The sequence below is a fragment of the Choloepus didactylus genome, chromosome 5, assembly GCF_015220235.1.
Source record: "Choloepus didactylus isolate mChoDid1 chromosome 5, mChoDid1.pri, whole genome shotgun sequence".
Taxonomy (NCBI): domain Eukaryota; kingdom Metazoa; phylum Chordata; class Mammalia; order Pilosa; family Megalonychidae; genus Choloepus; species Choloepus didactylus.
Window position 1 is genome coordinate 14,859,440 of NC_051311.1, and position 25,892 is coordinate 14,885,331.

The window sequence follows — 25,892 nt, forward strand, 5'->3', positions numbered from 1 at the left end:
TCGGCGAGGGGGTTAACAGCGGCCGGGCGCGCGCTGAGGCTTCCTCTCCGCCGGCCCGGGAACGTGGATGCCGCCGCCGCAGGATGTTCGCCGGCTGGGCCGCGCACTCAGGAAACATGAGAAGGCCCTCGTATTCCTGTTCCCGGGCCGCGCGCGCCCGTCTGGGTAAATAAAGCCGAGACGCCGGCCGGGCGGCGGCGAGCGCGCTGGAGCCCGCGCAGAGAACATGCGGCGGGGATGGGAGCGCGCCTAGCCCCGACGCGGGAGAGCCAGCCGCCCAGCCGCAGGCCGCCGGCCCCGCCGCCACAGGTACAGCCCCCACGCCGGGGAGTCCTGCCCGACCGCGCGACACGAGGGTCGCTCTCGCTCCCGCGCCGCTCCGTCCCTGCCCTTCCCCCACTCTCGCCCCCCCAGGTTCCCCGGGGACGCGCCTCGGTGGGCGGTCCCGGTTGGTCCCTGGGGTCTGCCAGGAACCCGGGGCCCACCTGGCCGCGCCTCCTTGGCTTTGAAATTACCCGCGGGGGTTGGGCGGGGCGGGTCCGTAGGGAGTGAGCTCCCCGGCGGCGGTTTGGAGTCCTCGGGTCAAGTGGGGCGAACAGGACCCGTAAAAGAACGCTGGAGACTGTGCGCGGTCTCCCCTCGGGGTGGGAGGGATGGAGCCGCAGCCCGCTGGGCGCCCGAGGTTCGCACGCCCCCCGGACCCGCGTGCGTAGGGACCAAATTGTAGGGAACGAGCTCTCGAACCTTCCCGTCCCGGCTCACCGCGCCTGATCCGGCACATGGGCTCTGCGCAGACCCCCGACCGCGCTGGGGAGACTGTTGTGGACATCTCTTTGCGGGCTCTCGGGACAGCATGGGAAGGATCCCGGATGGCGTCTCTCACGGCGGCTTCGCTGGGAAAAACATTCGGATGCGTACAGGAGGCCGGGGCTGGGTAGGGGGTGGCGGGGCTGTGGGAGGGCGTGTTTTACCAGCAGCAGTGTGAATGCAAATCTCTAAGCGCACTAACTGAAAAAGAAAACACGGGAGAATCTGGCCAGTAGGACGCGGGCTGTAAGCAAGGAAATTCAGTTTCACACTCACCGCCGACGTCGTGCACAGCCCCCTGTCACGTACCTGTCGGCGCCGGAGGACCCAGTCCCAGGTGGCACGGGCTACCGGCCGAGGTCTTTCACCGCCCCACCAACAGTGACGGTAGCTGTTGATTAATCGCTGCGGTCACGGTCCGAGATGTGCGAGGCCGTTGCTGCTGTGGCCGGCGGGCGGGGCGGAGGGCGCCGGCTAGGGGCGCAGCGCGTGGCGGGGAGAGGGACTTGGGGCCACCAGAAGGAGGCCGATGCGTGAAACGGGAGCTGCACCGAGGCAGGGCGATGGGACGGATGCCTCGGGGCGGACACTTGGCTGCTCCGCGGCGACGCGAACTTGCCCCGGACGCCCGCTCGCAGTGGGCAGAGGCTCCCGGCCGCCGCGTCCCCGAGGGTGAACTGGAGGTTGTCTCCAGAGGTGGCCGCTCGGGGCCCGGGAGGAGTTGGGCCGGACAGGATGCGCACCGCGTTCGCTACACCTTCCGCTTCTAACATTTTCCCAGCCCCTGCAGCGCTTCCCAAGGACCCCAGAGAGTGGTGGCTGTGGAGAGGCTCCGGGGACGTGACCGGACCCGGCGCGTCCAGGCGCGGGTCTGGGGGATGGGAAAAAGACTGTGTAGATGGGGGGAGGGGGTTGTGGTGCATCTGTCCCTGACGCCACTTAACTTGCCTGCTCCAGAGTCCGTTTCTAACTCTCCCTGCCTTCACCCCCACCCTGGGGGACCTTGGCCGCCAGAAGGACGCAGAGGTTTCAGCCAAACCAGTTAGCCAAATCCCTGTTTGGCCTGGGGCTCATTAACTGGGCTCTGCAGATGCGGTTGTTCGTATTACCAAAAACATCCCCTTTTCATCTCCCTTCTATCCATCTCTTCCGGAGTGAGAGCTCGGAGAGGCTTTCGTCTCCGCTGTGAGTGAAGAGCCCCTGTCCGGCCCCTCTCTCTGCATCCCCGGACGCTCGTTTGTGAATTACTTCCCTTGGCCTCCCGCGGGTAGATAAGCCCTGGTTGAGGTTCCCTGGAGTCAACTCGATTCCCGGGATCAGGACGGGCGCGGAGACACCGCGAGTGGGCCGGGTGCAGTTCCCGAGCATGTCGCGGAGCGTGCGGAGTGGATGTACGGGGTTTCCTAGCCTAGGCGCGCGGCTCCTGCTCGTCTCTCCCGCTCCGCGCCTCGGCCAAGGTCGGAGCCGGGACGCTTCACGGGCCTGAACGCTTGCCGCGAGTAACGTGATGCCCCTTCATCTCCTAGAGCCCAAGCCCCGCGGAGCTACCGGCGGCCCGGCCCGGAGGCGCTACGGTCACGCCGCGCGCCCCTGCCAGAGCACACCATGAACACCATCGTCTTCAACAAGCTTAGCGGCGCGGTGCTTTTTGAAGACAGCAGCGCCCCGGGGCGCGAGCGGGGCGGCCGGCCCTTCGGCGGCATCCTGGACGGTCCCCACGCCTGCCCCGAGGTGGGCATTGCCGATGGCCCGCCCCTCAAGGACAACCTCGGCCTGAGACACCGGAGGAATGGGTATGCGCAGCCTTTCCGGGGTCCCTGGCCCGGGACCGGCCTGTATCCCGAGGAGTAGGCGCGGCCAGGGCGCGGGAGTGCGGGGAGGCAAGGCGAGCCTGCGCGGTAGGGGACCTCAGTTTTCCTCGGTGGCCGGGCTCCGCCTCCGGGTCCCGCGCATTATCATGTGAAGGTATTAGTTTCTCAAAATATGAAGGGGTCAGTCGGTCGGAGGAGTTCAAAAGAGGCCAGCTAGGAACTGCCCCTAAGTCCTCTGGGGCCTGGCCTTCGGGATCGGGGCCATTGCCTCTTCCGAGCCCCGCGTGCAGGCGGGCGATGGAGGGCGAAGCGGCAAGGACTGAGCAGGGCAGGGAGGAAAAGGCAGGGTCCCTGCGGGATAATCGAGGCAGTTGGGAGTTCCCAGACCGGGCCAGCGCGGGCTGAACCCTCTGGCCGCCTGCTTTTCCCGAGAGGGCATCGCACATTCTCGCGGGTCACCTCGCCTGCGCCAAGGGGTCGGGCGCGCGGACGCACCTCTAGGAGCCCGGTGAGAGCCGGGGATTCGGGCAACGGGGCGAGGGGGTTGCTGGGGGTGGGGGGCGGGCAAGCTGCCAGCGCTGCCTGTGCGCAGAGGGCTGTCCCTTGCCAGGCTGTCCCTGGGTCCTGGCGAATCCTGGAGCGCCCGCTGGGGGAGGGGCGCCCCTTCTGGCCCCTTCCACCTGAACGGTTGCATCAGCTGCTTGTTCTGCGGCACTGCTGCTCAGTAAAGTAGAGATTAGGTTTCGTCAAAATGTTACTACATCCATTCGGGTGGGATTGCATTTCAAAGTATTTAAAGAGGCCAAAGCACGAGAGGCTGCGGCGCAAGCGCGCAAGGCCTTGGGGGACGCGGGGTGACGGGCGGCGGCGCGGCGACACCTCCCGGAGCCGCCGGGGAGCGCAGGGACCGCCGCCCGACTCCCGGCCGGTGCCGCTTCTGCCTCCTGTCTTTTGAATAGGCTTTTCCCTGAGGTCTTCTTACTTTACCACCTGGGACAGCGTTTTCCATAGTTTTTAATTCTTCCTGTCGGGGAACGACCCCTAGAGTATTTTCTTAGGTTCTGCGTCTTTCCTCTACAAACCCCCTTCCTTTGGAAAGTCTCCCCCCCCCCACCTTTTCTAGAGGGTCAAAGGAAATATGAGGGAGCTGGAGGAGCACGAGGGTGGTGGGGCGGTCGTCATCCCTTGCTTTATACCTGCCGTCCAGAGAGTGACCTTTTCCCTGAGCACAGGTGGGGGGTTCTTGAAGAATGTTCGAGAGCCCGCGGCAGCCCCGACCCAGCCCACGAGGACGAAACTGCCCTAGGGCGTGTGGTGCCGGCAGGCAAGCGAAGGAAGACAGTGGGCCTAGATACCCAGATCTGCAACTCGAATCATGTTTTTCTTTAAATCACTTAACTCTCGTCTCCTAAACCTTTGAACTCGGTTTACTGGGTTCAGGATAGCCCCCTTTTCAAGATAAACCTAGCGTCCTCCCTGCCACAGGACCCCCGCGACAGGCTCTTTCAAGGAGGGAGCCGGGAAAACGACACCTCACTCAGAAGCAGACGCCTTCGGGTGGCTCCCAGCCCCTGCCTCGCCCCAAGCTCAGCGCCCCCGGGAGAGCGCGGGGCGCGGAGCACGGCTTTTGAGATGGAGACTCTGGGGTGCGGGGCTGGGGCTTCGCGTCTCTGCGTCCCTCCGCGGTCGTTAGGACGGCGGGTGGCCGCGGCTGCAGTGCGGCCAAATGTGGGCCGCGCGGCTCACTGGGGCCTCCTCCTCTCCCCGCGTCCCAGGGCGCGGCAGAACGGCGGCAAGGTGAGGCACAAGCGGCAGGCCCTGCAAGACATGGCTCGGCCCCTGAAGCAGTGGCTGTACAAGCACCGGGACAACCCGTACCCGACCAAGACCGAGAAGATACTCTTGGCCCTCGGCTCGCAGATGACGCTAGTGCAGGTAATCAGGGTCCACCAAGCTGAGTCTCCCGGACAGGGGCCGAAGAGCGCGCGGTACTGCGCGTTGCTGAGGTTCTCCCCGTGGCGCCATTCGCTGGGGGAAGGATGGAGGTGGAGCAGAGCGACCCCGATGCTCGGACGGCTCCTTCCTGCTGTGAAGAATGATGAGGGGTTGGCACAGGTGCAGAGCTGGTCTGTGGCCGGCAAGGAGTTTCTGGGGCTCCCCTCTGTCTTGGCGCAATTGCTGTGTCCAGGGGGGCCTGCAGGATGTGGGGCGGGGGAGGGGCGTAGAAAGTTAATTGCGGAGTTGGGGAAGGTGGCTGCGAATATGGGCTCACGAACCGTATGTACATGTATACAGATGTTACCACCCGCAGTGATTTTCAAGCTTTAGGGCGATCAGAATTGCCTGGAGGGGTAGTTAAAACAGTTTCTGATTGGGGGTGGGTGGGGTGGGGGGATGGAGTGCCAAGAATTTACATTTCTAACGAGTTTGCAGATGCTGAAACTTCTGGCCTTGGACCCCACTTGGAGAACCATACAGAATGGAGCCCTTTTTTAGGGTCCCTAAATTCACATATGGAGTAACTTCCAGAATCACCATTACTACAGAGCTAGGGGATGGAGTGGAAGGGCAAGAAGTGGTTTGGGGATGTATATGTTGTGTATGTGTGTTTATGTATATAATATATTAATAGGAGATATCATAATCCACAGAATGTGCTGCTTGCATGTGTCAGCTGGCCTTAGGAGGAGGAGGCAGAGCTCACATGGTTGTTTTACTTTGTTATGTGCAGTGAAATGGTGCAGGTTTGTTTCCCTTCTAGGGAACAGCACTTGTGTGCATTTGACTGTCCTCTCTCTACAGAATCTTAGTTGATAATTGACAGATATGGTGAGGTAGAGCAGTTATCAGTTCCCTTCAGATGACATAACCAAGGCCCTTGGAAATTAAGTGTTGATAGGGGCAGAGATGGGCTTGGAAATAAAATGATATAATTCCGGATCAAATGCCATTTCCATCAGGCCACTGTTTCCTTTAATAGACATGGTGATATGAAAAAGAATAAATTTGTTCAGGAAAAGGAGGAGGAGCTAAGATGGGCTAAGATGGGCTGCTAAGTTGGATGTGTTTTATAGTAGCATTCCATCACTGCATTTGTGGAATTTTGGCCATTTCATTAATTTACAGTAAGGGGAAGGTTGGTGTAGAAAGCAAATTTTGACTATTTGTTGCTTTCCAGGGTATTTAAAATTGTCATTTAGGAAATACTGGAAATGAAAGTTGACTTGTATTCAGGCTTACCAGAATTTTCATGTACATTTGTCTGCTTATTTTCAGAATACAATTGTAGAGAAAAACATCTGTTTTCCTTCATATTTAACAGGCAATAGTATTAATAGTGATTTGCTGCAGCACTGGAGGGGAAAATTAATTTAGTCTTCTTGGCTTAATATCTGTGTAACATAAAGCTATTAACTTTTCGATGATTTACGAAAGTAGTTTTAAAATTAATTATTCAAGGTTAGAAAAACTTGACTTTTGCAAGTAAATGCATGTTGGCAAAATTCAGTTTAAACAGGTATGCTATTTATTTTGAAATATAGAGCTATTTGGATATTTCACAGTGACGCCAACAATAACACATTAGTTTATTTTGATAGGTTATATAGTTCCATATTTAATGCTTGGCATTCTTTCATGCAGAAAGCAAATAATATTTAGGATGTATCTTAAGGCATTTTTTAATTGGGAAAATTAACATTTGTCATTATCGGAGACATTTAAATTTTCTTCGTAGTTTTGTTGAACTGCTATACAAGTAGTTATAATTTTAACACAGTAGAATTATCTCTTACCGTATATGATAGCTCAAATACAAATAATTTTTTCACATTTTTTTGCATTATTGGTAAAGCTGTTATATTTTTCTCATTTACACAAAATTCCCTTTCTATTCATAATCTTTTTCTTTTTCTTGCACTAGTCTTCAGAAAATAAAAATGTGCAGAAAGACTTACTTTTTAAGTGGAGCAAAGATAATTTTTTATCATATTAAGTGATACCTGTATAAGGATTTCCAAGTTGTACAGTAAATGAAGTTGATTTCTGGAATTTTAGAGGGGTAAAAAGTGGAAAAATCAAAATGTTTAGAATAACCAAAGGACCATGTATATAATCTATATATTTTAAGGTCCATTTTTTTTTCAATTAGGCCAATGCAATGTCTTTAAGTAAATAAATTATATATATTTATTATATGTTTATACACACACCCACACACACACACTCACACAGGGGAGGTGTTTGTGTAAGTCAAAAATACTTTGCTCATTCAAAGCAAATTCTGACTCTCTGAGAAATCAAATATATTATGTAAATACTGTACGCTTTGGGGGGATTTGAATAAAGCTTTTGATCTCTGCCAGTTAGACCCCCATTTACTGAGTCAGCTTCTCCCAGGGCATAAACTGCTCCTGTGGAGTCAGGCCTGGAGGAGGGTGCTCCTGTCTTATTCATCTTCCTATCTCTGGAGCATCCCAGTCCTGTGCTTTCCACATTGCCTATTTGTAGAGTGAATAAATCCCTTTGAGAACACCACGCAGCTTTCCAGAACACCTTCCTGACAACCAGAGGATGTCATGAGATCTGACAAAGTTGTTCTAGCTTTAAACTCTGTCCCACTGGAAGAAGTACACAGAGGGCAGCCTGTTATCTTGAGTGTCATAGGATGGTTTTGCAGAGCACAAGCACAAGTATAACTCATTTTAGAAGTATCTGGAAATGTGTCATATTTTTATGTTTAAAGACAAATCTGGTGTATTCCCCTTTTTTTCTGTCTCCAAATTCCTGTCTCTTGTTTAGTGCAATGCCTCCTATCTTTTGTTCCCCTGGCTTAAATTAACAAGCTATCAGCATAATTGCTTTATTTCTTAACTACAGCAGTATCTTATATTTTGTGAATGTCTTTTACACTGAGCATTTTCCTTTTGGTTGTGTGTCAAACTGTCAAACTTTTCTTAAGATGTAATTATGCCATATTTCACTACTCTTCAATGAATAAGGAAGGGTAGGAACCTGGACAGCAAGCTCCCTTGAAACCCAGAAATAAAAAGCTTAAATTTTAGTGGAAGAAATACTTTTTAGGACTTCCATAGTACTTTTTCTGATAAATAGAAGCCCCAAGGGCATTAACAGCTACATTCTTTCATTCCTTAAAATGAAGCAGAAAGAACCATTTATCCAACTTTCATTTATTTCTACTCAGTAGACTTGGCAGCTTATCTTAATTTACTGTGACTATGCTTGACTTTCATTTGCATTGTCAATCTGACATTTTATTTCCTGATGAGAGTAAGCATTTTTATAAAATGAACGAGAAGATGAGTTTAGGTTGTGTCTTGATTTTAACCAAGCAAAACATTCCACTGTGCTTGGATCCTATCACTGTCCATTATACAAACATTATGAAAACACACTCTGTCCTCCCAAAATATAAACAGCTTTATTGTGGAATAATATATTGTGGAATGCTATTGGTATTTTATAATATTATAAGATAGGAAGCTTACCAAGGAATAATTGTCTTTGAATAAGCTTTTAAAAGAAAGGTAGATGGGGGCTGAATCTGGTTTCAATATTTCCCATTGTTCACGCTTTTATATACTTTAAATAGATTTATAGTTTTTCTGGAGTATAATAGTGAATTGTATTCTTGGGATGATTTCTTTCATGACCGTAATAAAGAGTATAGTGCAGATCGAGTCTGAGGTTACATTAAAATGATTGGATGCTAATATTTCCTCCTCTTAAAGTAGAAGTTTCCAATTCCTGTTCTATGTCCATGTACCGTTTGGTTAGAACTGCTGTGTTGCACATCGTGCCTCCTGTGTTGATATGTGTGTGGTTTCACTTGGGTTGAGTGTTTCTGCTGAGATGTGCAACCCAGTTAACAACTGCAAAGCTTATAGCGGCTGTTAAATATTCAGACAAAATCTCAGATTGCGCCTTCTGCATTATTCCAAGTGCTTTGATTTGTGGAAATGACGTGCTCCATATTTCCATTGAATAAACCAGAAAAAGTTTATCAATTCAGTGTATTTGTAGGTGAACAGAGGCCAGTGTACCCCTTTGGGCTGGCTCCAATGACCGCTCTGTCAGTATGTGCAATGGCAACACCTTTGCTAGTCTGATGAAATTTACTTAATTTTCTCTTCCAGCTTCTAGAGATTGGGTTCCCTAAGCATTCACTATAAAATACAGGGTTTTTAAAGCTCTGAAGATGACATTAAAATGCTGTTCCAGAACCTACCCTTGGTAAGGAGGCCTCTAACATAGAATTTAAAGAGACTCTGAATGACAAGCTGAAGGAATCCAAGTTGGTTATAGATTGAAAATCTAAACTGATGTTTTTATCTTCAGTGAAACAGATGGAGTTTGCATTACTTCATCAGGAAAAAAATTGAAAAAAAATTATTTATGCAAATTAGTTAACCAACTATTTGTCTGCTGTTTGCACAACTTAATGCAGTAGATATTAAACACTGAGGACTATAGCCAGCTTTTAGGTTATAGTTGTAAATTTCTGGTAATAATATATCGGTTGAGTAAATAAATCAGCAGATTGGATGCCAGTCAAACTTACGATATCAGTTTAGAAACAGTCTATGTTAGACTGCAGCAAATTTTTCTGAAAAATCTCCTGGTGTGTAACTATTAAAATATGATAAGAATTACAAGTACATAAAACAATAGAAAAGCTAGCTTATCCTACCATAACATTTAAAGCTACCAGTTTTTTATGTTAGGATTATAGTGTAATAAGTATATGTTTTTAAAATAGAGGGCCATTGCATTTTTATTATGTGAAGAGTTTCCTGAAATTTGATTTTACACTGTACCATGGGGTGGTTGTGTTAAGTTCTAAGCTTAGTCTGAATTCTGTGCTGTTTGGTAAAGAAGGTTTGGGGTTGGGTTCTAATGAATTTGAGTGGTGGGTGCATAGGGAAAGTGGCAAGCTGTCCTCTGTTCATGGGAGGAGCAGAGAATGAGAAACACATATCTGATTGCTAGAGAGGAGTGGTCAAGAGCAGAAGGCAGGATAGTACCAACCATAAAAGAGAACTATCAGTCCTGTTAGGGGCGTTTGAGCTGTGTTCATAGCTCTTAGTTTTTAGAGTTGGCCAAGAACTCAACCATCTGATGGAGCCCTGCCATTTTATAGATGAAGGATTTAAAGTTCAGGAAGGTTGAGTGACTCTGCTAATGTCACACAGCATGTTTTTGGTAGCTACAGAGCAGGAAACTAGGTCCCTTTCCATGATACCACGTTTATACGATAATGGATTTTAATGAGAATTTGAAGAAGCTTAGTGATTAAATCAAAATGATGCATCGACACCTGAATGTAATGATGGTTGTTCAGATCAATTCAAGAGTACAGGGGAAGATAAAGAAGTTAGAATGAAGGATTTTCTTAAATTCCTGGTTACTAGTAACCAGGCCTGGAATGAACGTTTTGGCAGCAAGTTGATGCTTCTGTAGGGAATGTTCTGCCTTGAATGTTCACGTCTAATTCTTCACTGCTGTTCCGTCTGGGCATCCCAGGGACAAGCTTTTCCATTTCCAGCACCTAACACAGTGGCTAAAGCACAGGAGCTACTCGGTATATTTTTGTGAAATGAATAGTCCCGGGAGTTGTCAGTCTATGGAGGATACAGAAGACTGAGAATTTAAAATCAGAGTGACTCATAGTAGTAATAGCACAACAGCTTGACAGGGAGAGGATTTGAAGAAGATGAAGACTTTTGAAATGCCATGGTGAGATATTACATGACTGCACATAATTTGAAAGGACCATTACTTGTTTAAGATGCAAAGGAGGCAATATTGAGTAGGTCATCGTTATATAAACTGGGGAAAGCTATGGTGTTTTACTCATGGGGACGTGGGGAAAAGTTGTAGTTTTTGTTTGTTTAAGTAGAATTCACTGGAAGTCCATTCAATAATTCGGGCTTGAGCAACATGCAAAAAATAAGTGTATTTATAGTATAAATATGGAAAAACAAAAAAGAAACTTCCAGTGCAAACACTGCCACATAAATTATTATAGTAACATGGAATCATGTTCTGGAACAAATTGGCAGAAAGATGTTTAATTCTCTTTCCGCATTTCATTCTTTTAAGGACAAATATTGCCCTTTCAGTTTTTAAACAATATACATATATACTAATAGGAAAAAACCTCAAGTACTATTTTAGCCTCTAGAAATCCAATAGCACCTTAAAAAAAGATGAGAATAATTTTTCTTTATTTTTGGGTGTTTTCTTCATTTCTCTGCCATCATATATTTGCTTTGGAAGCACTTGACTTCCAACTTAAAGAGCAATGCTATTTGCCTTTTTTTCTCTCCCCCACTTCTCTAATTGCTCTATCTCTGACTGCATTTTTAGCTTTTTTTTTTTTATAGTCCTGCCTCCTTAACTGGTGGTGGTTTCTGAAGCTCAGTCCTTGACCCCCTTTCTTTTCTGCTTACTCTCCCAGCTTCATTTCTCACCTCTGCTGGACTCCCACATCTGATCTCCCTACTATGTGCCACATATATTTTTATTTTCTTGCTAAATGTCTCCCTGTTGGCTTTCCTCACACCTCAGACTAAACTTTCCCCCGTCTAAACGCATCACTTTCTTTCACTTTCATCACTTTCTTTCTTTCTCAAAATGGTGCCACCCATCTCTTGGTTACATGGGTTTGATCGGCCAAGCCCTTCTTTAATGTGTTCTCTTCTTCAGCCACCACAGAGTCTCCTGAATTTGACTTATATTGGTTCCCGTGTCCTCATTATTGGGAATACACTTACCTGCCCCCTCTCCCTGCCATGTTCTGCCTTTCTTCCAGAGCCCAGCCTGAATTCCTTATGCCATCTTGAGTCCCATGTAGGTAGTGCCTTCTTCCTTTAAACTCCTCTGTCATTTTATTTTCATGCCCCTTGTGCATTCATCACATTATGTCCTATATAAAAGTGTTCTTTGTATACTGTCCCACCTCGCATAGTAGACTGAAACTTTCTTGATGGCAAGGTCTCTTCATTTGTTTAATTCCCATAATATAGAAAGTATTCAATCTCTGTAGCAAGCGCTCAATGTGCTTGCTGAATAAGTGAATGACCATGGAAATATGAGTATCCGGTACCATTAAGTCCTGAGTATATTTAACCATTAGAGATGCTGAGAGAATAATGGGAAAATAATCCTATGATGGGTTACATTTTTATGTTTTGTTAATTGAAAACTAATACTTTTTTAGGTGTCAAATTGGTTTGCTAACGCAAGACGTCGGCTTAAGAATACTGTTCGGCAGCCAGATTTAAGCTGGGCTTTAAGGATAAAATTATACAACAAGTATGTTCAAGGAAATGCTGAGCGGCTCAGCGTAAGCAGTGATGATTCCTGTTCTGAAGGTGTGTTTGTACTTTTATTTCATTTTCTTTGCTTCATCTCAATTATTGTTTTTAGGTTTGATCTCATAAAACACGGTGGTGCCGTAACGGATTTTTTTTATTGCATGATGTAACTTCACTTTTACAATACTGCAAATGACCAACAGAATTATGGCCTTTTTCTCTTGTTTATGGATTTATCATGTGTCCGAATAGCATTTTCTGTAAAATCCATTAAAATTAAACTACCATATGGGGAAATGACATACAATTCCTGCATTCATAATCCTGGATGGCACAGATAATTTTTTACACCTTAAATATTTTTCCTTTGTATGTTTTACATGATTAAATATAACAATTGAGTGGTTGGGTAAAAGTATGGATAAATGCTACTTAAGGATATTTGTCTGCCTTAGATGGAGAGAATCCTCCAAGAAACCACATGAATGAGGGAGGCTATAACAAGCCAGTTCACCACCCTGTGATGAAAAGCGAGAGTTCGGTGATAAAAGCTGGTGTGAGACCAGAGTCAGGTGCCAACGAGGACTACGTGTCACCCCCAAAGTACAAGAGCAGCTTGTTGAACCGTTACCTTAATGACTCTTTGAGACATGTCATGGCCACAAACGCCGCCATGATGGGGAAAACCAGGCAAAGGAACCATTCAGGGTCATTTAGCTCCAATGAATTTGAGGAAGAACTGGTGTCTCCATCGTCATCCTCGGAAACCGAAGGCAACTTCATCTATCGTTCAGGTGAGTCTGGGCTTTTTATGGCAGTTACCACCATACCCTGTATGCAAGAGAATTAAAACTTCAGTAAGGGTTTATTTATTTGTTTTTGGGGGGTGCAGGTAAAATGGCGTAATTTGTATTGCTTTTGCATTGGTTATTCATCTATTGCCCATAATTCAGTTTCAAAGCTTTGTTTTGTTTTTAATTGCCAATCAGTATTTTGTTGGTAGATGATGGTTTTGCAGACACTGGGGAATTTTCATTCTTAGTAGTAATGATTAGACTTTCATTCTTCATGATAATTTCTCATCATAATGATAAGTTTTTTAGAGGTGGCATTTATGCATAATTATAATGGAGGAATGTCCTGGATGTAGCGAGGCATTACTTTGCATTAGTCTTTTCACTTAAATTTTTTGATTGCTGATACTGCTGGGAAATGAACACAAATTAGCATGGGTGTCGCGGCTTTCAGGAAGGAAAAAAGAGGGTCTGGCTTAAAATTGCTTTAGAAATTTTTCTTTCATTCCTGGTAAGCACAAGTTTGAAAATTTTACTTCCATTCCATATATAATGAATCAATCCCTACCTGCCCCAGACTTTCAATGGGAGTTGCAAGTCTGGCAAATTTTTTTGTATCGTGATCTCAGTCCTCAGAGACCTTTGCTCTGAATTAGGGTTTGAGCGAGTTGCTTAGGATTAAGGGCTGTGCCTTATGTGCATCCAGTGTAGAGCAAGTCTGTGTCTTGAAAATGCCAATAAATGATATTCTGAATTTTAGAGCTGGAAGTTACTTCAGAAAGCATCTGATCCAACTGTGGTGTGTCACAGATAAGAAATCTTAGACCCAAAGCACATAGCTGGTTACTCTTTAGATCAGCAGTGCAACTGAGCCTGCACAACATGTAGGAGGCACCTTTCTACTAGTAGACTCCTCTTATTGGCATTATTTTACAACTACTGCCACCAGCCATTTGTTGGGTAGTTTGGTGGGCTAGGACCTGTGCTAAATACTGCACAAATGTTATGACCTGTAGTTCTCATAATTTCAAAGTATGTGGTAGGTGAACAATAGGCCCTTGCAAAGGAACCTGATCTGGTCTGTTTAATACATGCATTAAATTATTTAGCTAGTAATTTGAATTTCATGCTTCTACAGACTAGGTACAAGATTTATGGGGATTCAGATAAATTCTCAATAAAATGTTCAAAAATTTAAATCAGCCTCACTCTCTGTTCACTTCTCCACCTCTAACCTCCAAACATTCAGAAATATGAAAATAGTCTTCTAAGTAATAACTGGAGCTGTAAAGAAGTAAAAGGCACAATAAGACTATGTAGTAAATAATGAAAATGGAAAAACTACATATTAAGATCTCAGCAGTGTGACTAGAGCAGAATTTAAAGGTAATTCAGAGCTGTATGAAGGTTTATTTTCAGAGAAAGGAAAAAAACCAAGACATCCAAATACAGATAACTGAAAATAGAATAAAAAATGAGACGAAGAAGGTGAAGTGGAAAGCTGAAAAACAGATAAATCAAGAATTGGGTCTTTGCAAGCAATAATAAAATAAACAAGCAAAAACTGACACAAGTTAAAGTTGGAGATGAGAAGGGAAATACATCAATCAATACAAATTATTACTAAGGAAAAAAGGTTTTTTAAAATTATGATAAGGAAGTAATATGCAAAATTGTTTGATAATATATTTAAATATTGAATAAAATGAATTGGTGTTGTCTACACAAATAGGATTATAAATTCTTAACTAAAAACAGCCAAAGACTCAGGAAAAGTGAATAAGATTATTAATAAACCAGTCACCCCAAAAATGTGTCTTGATAGATTCATTGGTAATATTTTCTTTTCAAACTTTTAAGAAATAATTAATTTCTGTGTTTTATAAGTTTTGCTGGGGTATATAAAATATGAAAAGTCTATCAGTTTTTTTAAAAAATGTAAATGTTATCCTAATCCCAAACTACAGTAAGATAGCATAAAAGTCAAAATTTTTCTTTGTGAAACTGATTCTGGCTATGAAACAACATGAGAAGTATTGCTAATATAAAGGTAGGTGAAAAATAATTCAAAACTGTGGAAAAACTGAATAAAATTAAGACAACACAAATGTTTTGGACAAGAACAAGATAGGTTTTGGGGGGGGCAGAGGGAAGAAATTACTTTTGATGAGGTAGGGTAGTTGAAGATCTGTTGTTTCTTTTCAACTTTTTAATAAATGTCTGTATGTTACTCAGTAGAAGCAAGGTCATATGTCTATGAAATTTACCTGGTATGGTGATACTTCTGAAAATGCATGCTCTTTTTAAAGGTGGCAGAATAGAATGGCCAAAAGGGAATGTGGGCCTGCAGAGTTGATGCTTTTCAAAGTTAAGTTTCTTGGTCATTTATTTTTATGAAGGCATTCCAAATACACTTGGTCCATATTATGAACTAGTCATTTGCCAAGTTTTCTTTTTAAATAAAACACTTTTTTAAAAAGTTATGTAAGTAGTGAGAAAGCAGTGTAGGCATGTAAACTTCTGAGTTTTTCTACATGTGTATAAACTTAAAAAGCACAGACTATTTTGTTGTTGTTGTTTTTGTGGATGGAGAATTAAAAAAGGCTGGTAGTCTTCTGAGTTTCAGACCAAAACAACAAGTGGCTCTGTTGTATGGAAAGTGACTGGCAATGCTGCTGCTATTGTAGCTAGGTTTAACACATGCATAAACAGTAGAAAAGGGGATTTCAATAAATACTTTCTGAGTAACTGCTGTGGTTTTCTCTGGCGTAACACATTTATTCCGAATTCCTTCAATTCCTTCTGGTTATATCTTTCCTCGCCTAAATAGAAATCAACTGCTATTAATATGCCTTCACCCCTCCCCCCCAAAAAAAAACCAGTTCTGCCATAGTACAAAGATTTTCACTTTTAAATTCCTCTTCAAGAACAGATCACTTTAAGTACAATTTATTGATTTATCTCTGCTAAGAAATTTTATACTTGTATCTATTGTAAAAGAGTTGTTACCTCACAGTGTACTTCACTTAAAAGTATCGAATCAAGAAGCCAAATGAGAGAGTTGGTGTGTGGAAGGAAAATGAATCACTGAATTTCAATTCCTTTTTCCTTATTAAATTCTAGGAAAGAGAAGCTTGCCCGATTATAAAGTAGCAATCCTAATGGAAGTTATTACTAGAAACCATCCAAGCAGATACAAACACATTTTTATTGAATTTATGCAGACTTTGAGCATTTCTCTGGAATGGGGCTGAGGTCGCCATAGACTCTCAGTAAACATTGGTGGAAATACTTGTGGCAGCAGTAATTATGACATTAGCATTGATCAGAATAATTAAGATGATTGCTGCTAAATGCAAGTAACACGAAGGATAGTCGGTCTCTCGGTGCCATTCGTTACCAAGTCATCTCAATTAAAATTACAATCCATTTTCATCATGTTAGATGAACAGATGATAATTTTCAGGTGTTTGGCAGAGTGGGTTCCCATTACAGCCTGACCTCAGGCCCGGACCCCTGGGTGGGTCCTCTCTCAGAGGCGTCAGGATAAGAACTCTTGGCTACACTGACCACCTCCATTCATGTGGAATCAGGCTCGAATTCTCCAGATGCTTTTCTTGGCAGCCTCCTTGGGGACCATCCATGGAGAAGTCACTGCGCATCTGAGGCGTGTTTCACAGTGAATCCTCAGTGTAGTCTTTCCTGTCTTGGAGTTAGTTTGGTTTATCCTCTGAACCAAGCCTACTAAATTCTCTTATCTGCTGATGGAGAAAGGAGAGGCTCCTAAGAAGTGTACTGATGAGGGAAAAATCGAGCAAGTCTTGAAAGAAAACGGGTGGCACTCCCTTCTTTGACTCAGTTTGAGGACGAGTTCCTATTAAGTTCTTTCTTTCTGCAGCTCCCATATGATCAACGGCCTCTTTATAGACCCTGGTGGAGACATACTTGATCCATTTTGCCCTCTCCCACAAGACGGCAGTTTTAAGCTTCATCTTGTTAAATTGTTTAAAACGCCTCTTAATTCAATATATCTGGTGTAACAGGTATCTAAACGGAAAGGACTCTTCTTTGAGGGTGAATTAATCGGATTAGCTCCCCTTCCACTTGACTGAGGTGAATATCCCTGAAGAAATGGTGATTTCGGTGGAGAGAAAAAAGAAGTTGTTTCTTTGATGCATGGGATGCTTTGGGAGGTGGGCTCCATGTGGCTGGCCTGCCACACCTGGGGAATGGGGGTAAAATGAGAGAAGTGGGCATTTTGGTTAGTGTGGAAAGAGGCAGTAGGGAGTACAAAGAAAGCTTGGGAAGGAGACTAATGCCAGCTGCCATTTTCAAACATCACTTCTTCACTGGTGAAGACCCCAGGGGGAGAAAATGTTCTTTTCCTCTCTCTCTTCTGCACGCTCATGTTCCTTAGGAATTTAAGCTGGCATTTTCAGTAGTAAAATCCAGGTTTGCTGACGATTGGGGTAGCCTGCGATTTAACCTCAACTTACCACATGGATTCTTGGGAGACATGAATTTTTGGTTCTACCCAACTGACCTAACCAGGACCCTTCTGGCAGAGCATCCGTCATGGGTGAGGGGCTAGCCTCATGCATTTGTTCCACAAGCAGAAATATGATTAAGAGCCTGTTAGAGCTCCCTGGGGGCCCCCTGCTGGGGCCCATTCTCAACATTTAAATGCAGCCGAAGAAAGAATTAAGGGAACCCTTGGCAGATCCTTCTTAACAGTGAATCATCTTCCCCTCGTTTATCTGTTTCATCAGTTTCAGGTCTTGTTATTTGGAAGTAGTTTGAAGAAAGCTTCATGGCGCTCAGGAGGGGTGGGGACTGCGTTCAGATGCAGCCCCAAGGATGGGGTGAGTGTGTCCGTGCGCTGGCCAGGTTTTCCTGTGGGGTTTTATTGACCAGTGAGTCTACTTTAGCTACTTTTTTCTTACTTTAGTTCCCTTTGTGTGTTTGTCACGTCCTTGTTTTCAGTGAAAGAATTAAGCTTTGCCATTTTGGATTATTCCAGACATTCTTTTCCTGGCATATAAATGACTGTTGATGGACTGCCGCGGAAAATAATAAAACCCTCCGTGGCCAGCCCAGTTAGTGACATTTAAAGGATCCTTGAAAGGTTATCCAAGCTTTCTTGTCTTGTGTCTTTACTACTATAATACCTCACTTATCAGACACCATCTGGGAATGTGTTTTCCAGATAGCAGAAGTTGAAGTTCCAATTTTAAAAATACAGAGTTTTTTGCTCTCCTAACCTTTAAATATTAAAAACAGGTTTTGGGATGTGCTCTAACATCCTTTTTCTTCTCTAAACTCCTTCCTCCTATTGCTTCTTTTCTGTTTATCCAACTTTCAAACCAGTAAACTTAGGGTTAACCACAATCCTAAACTGCCCCAAACTCCTTTGAGCAAAGAAGGATGTCTTTTTGATAGCCTCCTTTTGAAAAGTTCTTTCCTAATTACTTATTTCAAAGCAGTAATCATTTAAATGAGATTTGTAAAACTTCTGACCTTTGGGTATGCATGGGATTAACTATAGAAATATGAAAGTGTAAGCACTATTCTGAACATCATAGATTCCTAATAAATATCAGTGACGATGATGGCAAACACATTTACAGGAATAATTTCTTAAATTCAAATTAACTTTCTTTTTGAAAATTAAATTTTCTTTACAAAGATTCACTTGCAAAATTTAAATGAAATTGCATGTATTTCACCCACTATTAAGAACTGAGAGATTAATGGCAGACAAAAAGAGAAAAAAAGAAGAAATATTGGCATGAGCAATTTGCTGAGTCCTGTAGGGATGGCTGTGCAGTCACTTTTCTTTGTCATTTGGTGTCACGCGAGGGCCAGAAAAAGTCTAAATGTAGGTGCTGATATATAGAACAAATGTATAACAACATGGCTTACAAAAAAAATAGAAAGTATAATGCAGTCAAGCTAAGAAAATACACAAACTCTTCAGGGTTGCAATTGGTCCTGACCTGACATTTTTGTCCTTTTATATTATGTTTCCCTTGTGTGGTACCTAAGAAGGAAGGCAAAAAAAAAAAAAAAAAGAAAATCAAATTTATGTCTGAATGTAGACAAACTGTTTTTTAAAATACTACTGCGTTCTCTCTCTTCCTTTGGGCTGTCACTAGCTACCTCGTTTGGATTAAAAGCTTTTTGAGGCCTTGAAATGGAGCTTTAGTGATTTTTATGGTCCCTGTACCACTTCATGCAGTGTTTTTCACATATTTGCTCCATAAATGTTTGTTCAGTGAATGAGTTAGTGTTATAATGGTTTAGTCTGTCTGCCTCTTAAATCAGGAAAGGCATTTTAATGTACATATTTATATGTTGATCTATGTCCGTGAATATGAATAGAGAAAGAGTCCCGGAGTTTAAATTGGATTAAAAAAAAAGGCCAATGTAAAAAAAATAAAAACCAGAGGAAAAAACAAAACCAAAACAAAATAAAGCTTTAAACAATGAGATATTATAAATATTCCGAATAAAATCTTAGAAAGTATAAAATGAAACTAAGCAGACATTCACTAAAAGGGTGATTTCCAGAGAAATTTCAAGGGTAAAGGGCAAACGTTAGCAAGGTTAAAGAAGAGCCAGCAGAGAATAAAAACATAGCAGATAGACAAATGAAAACTGGTGGACTTTTATAAATTTGACTTCACTATGTAATGGTATTTATTGTCGATCTGTCTAGGACAGAGCCGTTTCAATGAGACTTAAATAAAATTCAGATTTAGACCCACTGATTTAAATGTCTCTTCCTCTGTGCTAACGGTGACCACTTTCAGTGTCAGAGTTACCAAGACACCTTTGACATTTTTAAGAATGATGATTTTTTACTTATATGCCAGAATCAAGGAGAAGTATATGCAGAAACTTTACACTTTCTCTCTCTTTCATGTAGAAGAGTAAGTATCCCATACCTTTTACATATATTCCTATTAAAAACAAATTTTTCAACATGAAAATTTGACTGTGCAGAGGCATTCTCTATATGTTAGCATTATTGTTCCATAGGCATTTAACACTGAATCGATCGTAATTGATTTTTTGGGGCTCCGTGCATTGCAGACTGGCCTGAATTGTCACTCCCAGGCTGGTGCAGTTTCATAGAAGTGCTTGTTCATGTCACTATATTTAAGACTGTGTCAATATTTCCATTAAGAGACTTTCTCATTCCCTGGAGCTTCTAAATAAGCCATAAAAATTCAAGCCAAACTCAAAGCTGGCATAAAAGGGTCTTTTTTTCCTTCTCCTATGTATGAGAAATATATGTGTGTAACTCCCAGTAATTCTAAATTTAGTGAGGCTTGTGAACTGTTTACACACTAACAAGACCAAATGAGATCCACTGACACCTCTTCAGCCTAGGACTAAAAAGGATGTCAAAGTTTTTACTGTCTGTGTAAATAATAAGACATTCCATTTAATGAAGATGGAAGTGGTTTCTTCCCCCACCCCCACTGCCGCCCCAGTTAGTTGCAGTTAGTTTTTCCCTTCTGCCTCCCTATTTTGTTTCTAAAATTAAACAGGTATTTTTCTATGTCAAAATATGTCTTGTTGATGTAAAAGGATTTTTACTCGGGATAATATTTGTTTCCTTCTAGTCCAAAATTTTGAAACTTTTAAGTTTTGGAAGCTTCTGTTCTTGTTTCCTATTAGAACTGATATTTATAATTGTGAGTTTTGAGAAAGCAAAAAAAAAAAAAAATCAATAATTTTGTCCGCTTTGCCCAATTGCTTTCACAAATCTGAATTTTTTTCTTGGTTTTTAGTTTAAATGAAGAATGGCATGCTTAAATAAGGGTTGTATAAAAACACTTTCTCTCTTTCCCCTTTGACAACTTTGCTACCCAATTTCTTTCATTTTTATTGTACTAAAGAGGTAATAAGCGGTTTTTACAGATCCAGCAGTGAACGTTAAAGGATCCCCTAGTTCAATCCCTTATTTTACATATTGAGAAAGTGTCATAGGCGTTACACTGGGAGCTGAAATTGTTGGTCTTTTGGAGACGAGCTGCCTGGTTTCTTGGAGATGTGATCCTGATTCTCAGTACAGTGAATCAAATTGCTTTTGTAGGAAATGCCAATTTCAGGTACTTACTTTTAGTTTTAAAATATTTAAATCATACTATTGAGCTTTTGAGAACTTGGGGTAGGTGGTGTGTATTTTTTAAAAATTCTCTGGTTTAATTAGTGCAGTGGAAAGGTCTTCCCACGTGCTGTTATGAGTCGCAGGTGGTAGTGGCCATACAGTGCCAAGGGAAGTGGGAAATGGTTGCAGAAAACCCCAACCACTGATACTGCCGTTGGGGTAGGGGGTTGTGTGTGTGTGTGTGGGGGGGGCCGGGGACAGCTGCAGAGGCGTCAGTGATAGATGAATTTACAAGTTGGACATTGTTGTGAAAATAAAGTAGCATCTGAAAATGGCTACTGGTGTCTTCCCTCTGTCTGTGCATACTCCGGCACCATTGGAATCATTACCTGGAATTGGTCAGACACAGTTTTGATGGTGATAGCGATCTGGTTGGAAAGTGGTTTGGGGACGATATTTCAGTGAGTCTAGACTTGAAGCAACGTCCGCTCCCAACAGTTAAAGCAAGTCGTGACCTTTTTTTCCGAACGCAGTTTGACTAGGGCGTGCAGCATAGGATACGCTGGGTGCCGTGAGGTCTAATTCACGTTTTGCACGTCCTCAGGGCAGGTGTCTCGGCAGGCGCCCCTAGGAACCACAAATGGAAGTGTGGACATCCTCTGTCCCACAGATTTTGCAGCGCCTTAGCGATGGCGATGTGGCCCGAGTGCTCAAAGTGTCTGTTGTATCCTCCAGAATCATGGGACTACAGACATGGTTAAAAGTTGCCTCAGGCCCTCTGACATCATTGCTTTGGTGCACCTTTGAAATAGTGAGCTGTATGTACATCTTTGATAGAAAGCACGAGTTCCCTTTTTGGTATCATTATGTATATATACTGCACACAAAAGCAATTTCGCTTTCAATTAGGCTTCATTTAAATAATGAGAACAAAGATTTTAAGAACAGTGATTTAGAGAGGAACATTTTGGTACTAGAACATTCAAATGGACAGAGAACTCAGATGAAAACAAAACCTTTTAAAATGCTGAAAGGTAGTCAGAGACAGCCATTCGTAATGTGGGATTATCCAAGAAACAGTCTGCTCTTTAAGTTTTCACATCGTGGACTGCGTGTTAAAAACTCAGAACTGATGGTGCCTTCATTTGAGCCAGAGGCAGGTTATGTTGAACAGATCTCTCAGTATGGCAGAGACATTTCAAGTAAGAATGCCCTGTTCTGCCAAGACTGTCATTACAACAGTAAAATGTACCCTTTTGCTAAGGGCCAAAATTCAGCGTCTCTCCTTCCAGCTTCTCCATTGATTTAGACAACAGATGCACAGAAGGCAAATGGTATTCAGGATCGTTTGTCCCATGGCTTCAGGGCAAGAGAATGGTCCTCTGGCAGGAGCGAGAATTCCTTCAGTGTACTGGGTCTTACATTTCTAAACGTAAAATTCCTGGCCAGAAGCTGCCTGGTGCCAAGTGCCTTCACTCTGATGTCTTCGTCTAGCATGAAGCTATATGGCTGGGGTATGGTGGCAGCCCCCAAATGCGCCCGGCCCTCTCTAGCTTGCAGATGAGGTTGAGTGCAGGTGTTTTCCTCCATTTTCTTTCATCGTTGTCTTTGCATGCCTCTACTCTTTCATTTTTTTCTCCTTCAATTCTCTTCTGAGCTGCTAAATCCATCCAGCTGGATCAAGGAGTTTTTCACAGCTTTGTCAGTAGTGCAACTGGTCTTGTTTTAGTTTTTACTGTGTCTCCTGGGTTCCTTTATTTTAGTCCTTTTAAGAAATATGACACCAATTCAGACTTCCTCATAACCCATGGGGCCTGCAGTTTATCTAACCTGTGTCCTGTTCTCTTCTGGAAGATTTTTTTTTTCTTTTTTTTTTAGGAATTGTTTGTTTTTGTTTTTTTTTCTTAAGATGTGCTTTAAAAGTGTAAACATAAATCATCTGGAATAGTAATTCTCAACTATCTTGAAAGGTGTTTGAGGATTATTTCATGGTTACTATGATTGAAGCAGTAAAATTTAGTTTATAGTTACAATAACTTTCCTCTCATTAGGAAAATATAAAAAGCTCAACTTTATGATTTCGTGACATATTACCAAGCCCCAGATACCGTCCCTAACCCCCCCCCACCCCCCCAACACACCCACTGGGTGAAATGCTAATATGAAGCTCAGACAGGAAGAACAAAGGCACATGATCTGCCTATACCTGTTGCCCTCACCTGGCTCTCAGGTGCTTTGATTAAAAGGATAATATAAAGGTCTGGGTAGGCACTTGAATGAAGTGATACAGTTTAATCTATATTTTGATTATAAAGTCCTCCTACTTCAACTGTGATTTGGAATATGACTCCGCTTGGCCTAAATTTTCTCTGTAATCAGCCTCCTTACCTGACCTGAAATTACCCACTTGTGGATTAGGCCAAAGGCTGTGATCAGATGGAAAGGTCAAAGAGCATTGCACTAGAAACCAGGAGCCCCCTGTTCAGGCAGATCTGCTAGGAATCAGGTATGCGTTCAAAAGTCCCTTTATTAACCAGGGGCTCGATTTCCTCAGCTGTAAAATGAAGGTTTTGTGACAAGATAATCCATGAATCTGTTACATCTGGCAATCTGTGACTCTGAAATGCACGGGGGAAGATGGTGACCCATAGTTTACAGAAAGTTCTGGTTAAATGCACATCATATTATCTCTGTTAGGAACAGAACTTGGGTTCTGAGCAACAGGACAAGAACATTTCAAAGGAAACTTGGGGAGCCTGGCAACAGGAAGCCCACCTGGTGGCGAACAAAGGTCCCTGCCCAGGGGTGGTGTGGGGCCCTGAGGGTGGGTTAGGAGGCTCAGAGCAGGAAGGACACAGGGACAGTTCTGTCACTGTGTTCTGTAGGACCCTGTCATGTTTAGGAAGACTTATCCCAAGATTATCAATGTATGCTTCTATATTTTCTTCGAATACTTTTATTATCTTAATTCTATATTTACGTGCTTATAATCTACCTACATTTTTATAGATTGGATGTGGTATAATCTGACTACCATTTTCCCCCCAAATGGATAGCCAGTTGTCCTAGCACAGTATTTCCACCTTTCCTTACTCATTTCAAATGGTACCTTTTTAATATACTGTTCTAGTTTGCTAATGCTGCTGGAACGCAAAACACCAGAGATGGATTGGCTTTTATGAATGGGGTTTATTTGGTTACGCAGTTACAGTCTTAAGGCCATAAAGTGTCCAAGGTAACACATCAGCAATCAGGTACCTTCACTGGAGGATGGCCAATGGTGTCTGGAAAACCTCTGTTAGCTGGGAAGGCATGTGGCTGGCGTCTGCTCCAAGTTCTGGTTTCAGAATGGCTTCTTCCCAGGACGTTCCTCTCTAGGCTTCAGCTTCTCTCCAGAATGTCACTCTTAGTTGCTCTTGGGGCATTTGTCCTCTCTTAGCGTCTCCAAAGCAAAAGTCTGCTTTCAAAGGCCGTCTCCAAAATGTCCCTTAAGCTGAAGCTCCTCTCTCAGTTCCAGTGCGTTCTTCAAAGTGTCCCTCTTGGCTGTAGCTCCTCTTCAAAATGTTATTCTCAGCTGCACTGAGTTCCTTCTGTTTGTCAGCTCATTTAAATGGCTCCAGTGATTTAATTTAGACCCATCCTGAATGGGTGGGGTAACACCTCCATGGAAATTACCCAATCAGAGTCATCACCCACAGTTGGGTGGGGCACATCTCCATGGAAACACTGAAAGAATTACAATCTAATTAACACTGATAGGTGTGCCCACACAAGATTACATCAAAGGTAATGGCATTTAGGGGGACAGAATACATTCAAACCAGCACATATACTAACTTTTCTTTATATGTCTACCTATTTCTGGACTCTGTTGTAGCCCATCAGACTTAAAAAATATCCCTTTACTAAAAGCATACTGTTTTTATGATTATAGCTTTATTGTGCATTTTGATATATGGCTCTCAATTTTTTCAAAATATTCTTGACCGGGCTCTTGAATTTAATTTTCCAGTTGAAATCTAGAAAAAGTTTAACAAGTTCCATACAAAAATTCCATTGGCAATTAATTTGGAATTGCCTTGAATTTATATATTAATTTGTGGAAATTTTTATAATTTTCATATCAAGTCTTTCCACTCAGGAATGTGATATATTTCTCCACTTATTCTGGTCATCTTTCATGACATGCAGTAGGTTTTTATAGTTTTATTTAGATGGGGTTTACATATTTCTTGTTAAATTAATTAGTAGATATTTTACTTATTGTTTCTATTGTGGGTAAATTTTTGTCAGTTATATTTTACAGCAGCTATCACTGATATGTAGAAAAGCTGTTGGGTTTTGTATATTTTTCTTATATCCAGTCAGCAAAGTGCACAAGCACGTCACCTTCAAATAACAGTTTTCTGTATTTTCCCATCCTTCCTGTTTTCCTCCCTTCGCCATTCATTTTTTTCCTTCTTTTATTTTATTGCATAGTCCAGGTTCTCCAAAATAATGTTGAATAGTAGCAGACATGGCTGATATTAAAGGGAATTTTTCTGATATTTTGCCATTAAGTATGTTTACAGAAGGTTTCTGGTGCAGTCACTATTAAGTTAAAGAATTCTCCTTCCTTTCTTAGATGATTTAATAAGAGATTCCCGCCCCCATGCACACATAATTGAATAGGGTATTGCATCTTACCAAATGCTCTTTCTACAACTTCTCAGATCGTCATCTGGTTGTGCTCTTTTTTATCTATTTCTCTAGTTATTTACATAATTAAATTTCCTAATATTAACGGTCATGAATTATTGGGGAAAATTCTATTCCATTTTCATATTCTTACAATATGTTTCTGGACTCCCTTGCACAATTTTGATATCAGAGTTACGCTAGTCTTGTGGAATGAGTTGGAAAGTGGTTCGCCTTTTTCTGCTCTGGAAAAGTTTAGATGAAGTAAGGAGTTGTTTCTTCCTGACATCTTGAAGGTTGGGAAGATCCATCTGGGAAGCATCTTGGCCTGGGAGTCCATGGTTCT

General features: G+C 43.0%; 1 protein-coding gene across 1 annotated transcript in view; it reads left to right on the top strand.

Moving 5' to 3' along the window:
* The first annotated feature begins 268 nt into the window (after window positions 1–268).
* Window positions 269–25,892, top strand: part of MKX (mohawk homeobox) — a 64,981-nt gene continuing 39,357 nt past the window's right edge. Inside the window, exons 1-5 of the mRNA XM_037837372.1 lie at window positions 269–309; window positions 2,334–2,600; window positions 4,394–4,553; window positions 11,860–12,013; window positions 12,412–12,750. Of these exons, the coding sequence (XP_037693300.1) occupies window positions 2,413–2,600; window positions 4,394–4,553; window positions 11,860–12,013; window positions 12,412–12,750 (841 nt within the window). The 5' untranslated portion in view covers window positions 269–309; window positions 2,334–2,412. The remainder of the gene's footprint in view (window positions 310–2,333; window positions 2,601–4,393; window positions 4,554–11,859; window positions 12,014–12,411; window positions 12,751–25,892) is intronic.